General features: G+C 30.1%; 1 protein-coding gene across 1 annotated transcript; it reads left to right on the top strand.

The window, feature by feature from the left end:
- The first annotated feature begins 2748 nt into the window (after positions 1-2748).
- LOC118045815 (uncharacterized) lies at positions 2749-3888 on the top strand. Its single transcript, XM_035054531.2, has 2 exons — positions 2749-3373; positions 3607-3888. Exons 1-2 carry the CDS (start codon positions 2749-2751, stop codon positions 3693-3695), a joined length of 714 nt encoding a protein of 237 aa, XP_034910422.1. The 3' UTR covers positions 3696-3888.
- Positions 3889-4223: the final 335 nt, after the last annotated feature.

Here is a 4223-nt window from a genome sequence, read left to right as displayed (position 1 = left end):
ACTTTAAAATCTCATGATCATACTCTTTTCATAGCCTGAATTTAAGATTATACCATATAAAAGTTATTTTTAATGTAATCTAGTTGACTTGGCATATCCAAAAAATAACCCGACTGATTTTTAAAAACAATTAAAAAATAATTAAAAAATAAATAATGAAATTAATAGAAAAAAAACTCTCGACTTAATTTCTTGCTTATCAAGAGTTTAAAATTAAAAATGTGAAAGTTGCTTTGATATTTGTTCAAATAATTTTGTTGGTTTAAATGCAACTTAGATGACAATTAAGAAAAGGATGATAAAATTAAGAAAAAGATGGAAATTTTTTAAATTAAAATTAAAAAAAGAGAGCTAAAAAAAATTAGTGTTGATGCTAAAAGTGTAGCACCATAAAGAATCTCAGTTTATAAGATAATAAATGTACTGAGGCAAACTTGCAATGTTGATTTTGTTTATTAAATCATTTTAAGAGAATATTAAGCAATGGCATGTAGTACAATTCCGATCTAATCTTAAGAAATTGCTTCAGATGTTTATATGAATTCACCATGTATAATCTTAAGATTCATAAAGAGTTAATCATGGAGTTTAATTTATTGATATTAATTTTTATCTAATTTCTTCACATATAGTTCCTTTAATTATATTTTCTAAATTTATTTATTTTTAATTAGTTATTGAATAAATCAATAAAAAATTATGTTATCAAAACTGACGAATCAATAAAGAGTTTATTTTCAACGGAAATAATGATATTTTTCTAAGAAAAGATTTTATAGTAATGAAAATTATATATAAAAAAAATTGCATTGCAATTTGAGAGCCTAATTTCAAATTAGTTTAGCAATCCACCGAACAAAGACAATTTCCTCACATTATGATATTTGGTAGGATTTTAAACTAGTGATCGAAATTGAGTTTTTCGTGGGAAAAAAAAATAAAATAAAACAAGCTTATAAGATGAACATATGATACGTGTCTTAGTTTTATTTGGTGGTCATAAAGTCTTCCACGCTTAGGAAACACTTAGATGATTCCTTATTACGGATTGGATTAAATTTTTTAAATATAAAAATAAATATATATATTTAATTATATTTTTAGTAAAAAAAAAATTTTTAATTGTGTAAGGATTAATTTGATATAACCTGGCTAACTTTGCAGGTTTAAAGATAACTCAGATATCCAAAAAAAAATATAGTTTGGCTAAAAAAATCAAGATAATATTTAAAATATATATATTAAAATGATAATATACTAGACCGACCAAGGTTTAACATGTCAAATCTGCAACTCTGGTCAAGAGACCATGATAGCCCTATAAAAAGTAAATGGAAATAAATTATGAAACTCAATTAACAATTAATATAATGTTGAAAGATGAAATTGAAAAAAAAATAAAAATAACTCAAGTTAACCTAGGTTAATTTGCTTATCCTGCAATTCAAGTCATAAGACTAAAATAACCTTATAGAAAGAAAATGTAAAAAAAAAAAATTATGAAAATCAATTCCCATTGAACCCAATATTAAAGGACGAAATTGAAAAAAAATCAATTAAAAAAAACATAAAAAAATAACCTTAGTTAACTCACAAAACTCATGACATAAGTCATGAGATTAGGATGACCTTATAGAAAGTTAAGAACAGTAAAAATGAACCAAGTCAACCTTGGTTAATATACCAAACCTATTATGAGAGTCATAAGGCTAAGATAACCCAATATAAAATAAATTATGAAGCACAATTCTTAATCAACCCAATGTTGAAGTATGAATTGAAAAAAAAATCAATTAAAAAAGGACTAAAAAATTACTCGGGTTAATCTACCAAACTTGTGACTTGAGTCATAAAACTATAATAACCTCATAAAAATAAAATTAAAATAAATCAGAAAGCCTAATTTTCAATGAATAAAATATTGAAGGGAAAAAATAATAAATAAAAAAAGAAAAAAAACACAAAGCAACTAAGTAAATTTGTCAAATCCTTGACTTGAGTTATAAGGCTCGAATAACTCTATAAAAAATTAAATCAAAACAAATAGTGAAAGTCAATTCCTAACAAATTAAATGTTAAAAGATAGAATTGAAATTGAAAAAAAGAGTTAATCTACTAAACTTATAACCTATATTATGAAATCTAATCCTCAATAAATTAAAATATATTATTAAAATAAATAGTATGTAATAAAGGGGTAAACAACCAAAACTTAATTTAATGCTTTTGTTAATCTTTATAATAATTATCAACGTACTAACCTGTCTTATCCTTATTTTTTTATAATTAAAAAATAATAAAGAAAATCAACTATATGGGACACACTAATAACATGTGGGACACATTATCAACCCCCCCCCTCTCTCTCTGTGTGTGTATATATATATATATAAACAAATTATTTTTTAAAAATTCAGTAGTTCAGTTTCTAGGAATAAATGAAGCATGGTTACAAAATGTGGTAAGTATAAATATTCTTCATAGGATCAAATTTCCTTTCCTAAAGAGGTTGTTTGCTTATTCTCATGAAAAGGCCCGTAGGGACCCTTAGAAAATGAAAATTAAAACCTAATTTTATTTCTCGCGCTCTAATCAATTTTCCCATGAAGCAAACAGAAGTTAAAGTCTCTTGCTGTACCTTCTAAGAAACCAAAACAGCGATTAAAATTGAAAACTTCAAAATAAATCAAAATGAAAACTTTTTTTTTTTTTTTAAAAAAAGAAGAAAGCAGTAAAAGACAACTCATAATGAATCCAGCCAAAACCAAGTCCCCACTAGACCCCACCACCACCGCTTCCCGATATAACCCACCAAATTTCCCATTACCCCCTCTAAAAGAAATTCCAATAGCCAAAGGGCTCTTTAAACCAACGGCCGGCGAGGTCCTCCGACCTCCGCCGCTTCATCCAGTTTCTGGGGCTGTCCCCATGTCCCTCCCCTACCCCCGCCCGCCGCCGCCACCTCGAGAAGAACAAATAGAATATCAACCACCCATACGAAAACAGCAACAACAACAACTACTAGGGCCGTCTCCACTTTACAAACAACATTCATGGTCACCTGATATTTACAGGGACGAGGCGTGGCTAAGGAGGAAAGGAAACTATAAGAAAAAGAAATGCAAAAGCGTTACTGATGAAGATCTCGATGAGCTTAAAGGTTGTATTGAGTTAGGTTTTGGGTTTGACTCTCCAGAAATGGATCAACGTTTGTCTGATACTTTTCCTGCTTTGGAACTTTATTATGCTGTCAACAAGAACTACCATGACCATTCCGTCTCCAAGCCTTTCACTGATACGTCGTCTTCGTCCATGGCGTCTGATTGTGACTCACTCTCTCCCCTAGGTAGCCCTCACAACATTTTTGGTCCAGGTAACTTGCTATTTAGCGTTTCAATTATTATCATGGATTAATCAAATCTTTTACTATATTCCGACAAATGACTCGAGATAAGGATGACTTACAAGAACAATCATGACATGTTTTTTGCTGTATTTACATGCAAACTAAAGGTTTTTCCCCCTTAAATTCTGGATTTAAAGTTTGTATAAATATATTACTGGATTTATTTGACTGTTAATTATTAATTTGTTTCTTGTGCGCAGGTGACAATCCACAGACGGTGAAGACAAGGCTAAAGCAGTGGGCACAGGTGGTTGCTTGTTCGGTGCGGCAGAGTTCAAGTTCAAGCTGATATGTATCGGAATCCAACTACTGTTAACCAAACATCCCAACTTGTTTGATATGATAGTGATTCCCATGCATGTATCCACGCCAGCTTTCTTTGTCTGGTTAGAGATACTAAAAGAAGAAAAAAGCAATAAGAAAAACCCCTCCATGTAAGAATTTATGAAAACCAGCTTGGGCCTGGATTGACTTTTTCTTCAGCTTGTGATTTATTGCTTTATTTGGGTATTTACTGCTGTTTGTTTGGTTGTTCATTTAGGTTTGGCCAGACCAGTAAGTTCTTGTCTGGAAATCTTCTGTGTAAATTAACGTCTAAAGAAGTTTGCGTGTTTTTTTTTTTTCCCTTTAAAAACTAAGGAAACATAAGGCATAAAGGTTCTTCTTTCTCCCTCTTTTTTTTATGGGAATGGGGTGTTCTCGAATGAGAATCCGTTTAACTTGACGGATACAGCTTGTTCTCTTTGATGGGTTGCAATCATTTCTTCCGTGAAAGGCAAGGTATTTCTCTTTTTAGTGAAAGGTTTGTGTTCTGTGC

Source organism: Populus alba, chromosome 5, assembly GCF_005239225.2.
Source record: "Populus alba chromosome 5, ASM523922v2, whole genome shotgun sequence".
NCBI lineage: Eukaryota > Viridiplantae > Streptophyta > Magnoliopsida > Malpighiales > Salicaceae > Populus > Populus alba.
Note: the sequence above shows the minus strand (reverse complement) of the source record. Positions and strands in the feature narration are given on the sequence as shown.

What these genes read in the sequence shown, in the direction of transcription:
- LOC118045815 (XM_035054531.2), top strand. Translation starts at nt 2,749, where the DNA reads ATGAATCCAGCCAAAACCAAGTCCCCACTAGACCCCACCACCACCGCT. An exon ending in TCACAACATTTTTGGTCCAG is followed by an intron (nt 3,374 to 3,606) that starts GTAACTTGCTAT and finishes TCTTGTGCGCAG; the next exon opens with GTGACAATCCACAGACGGTG.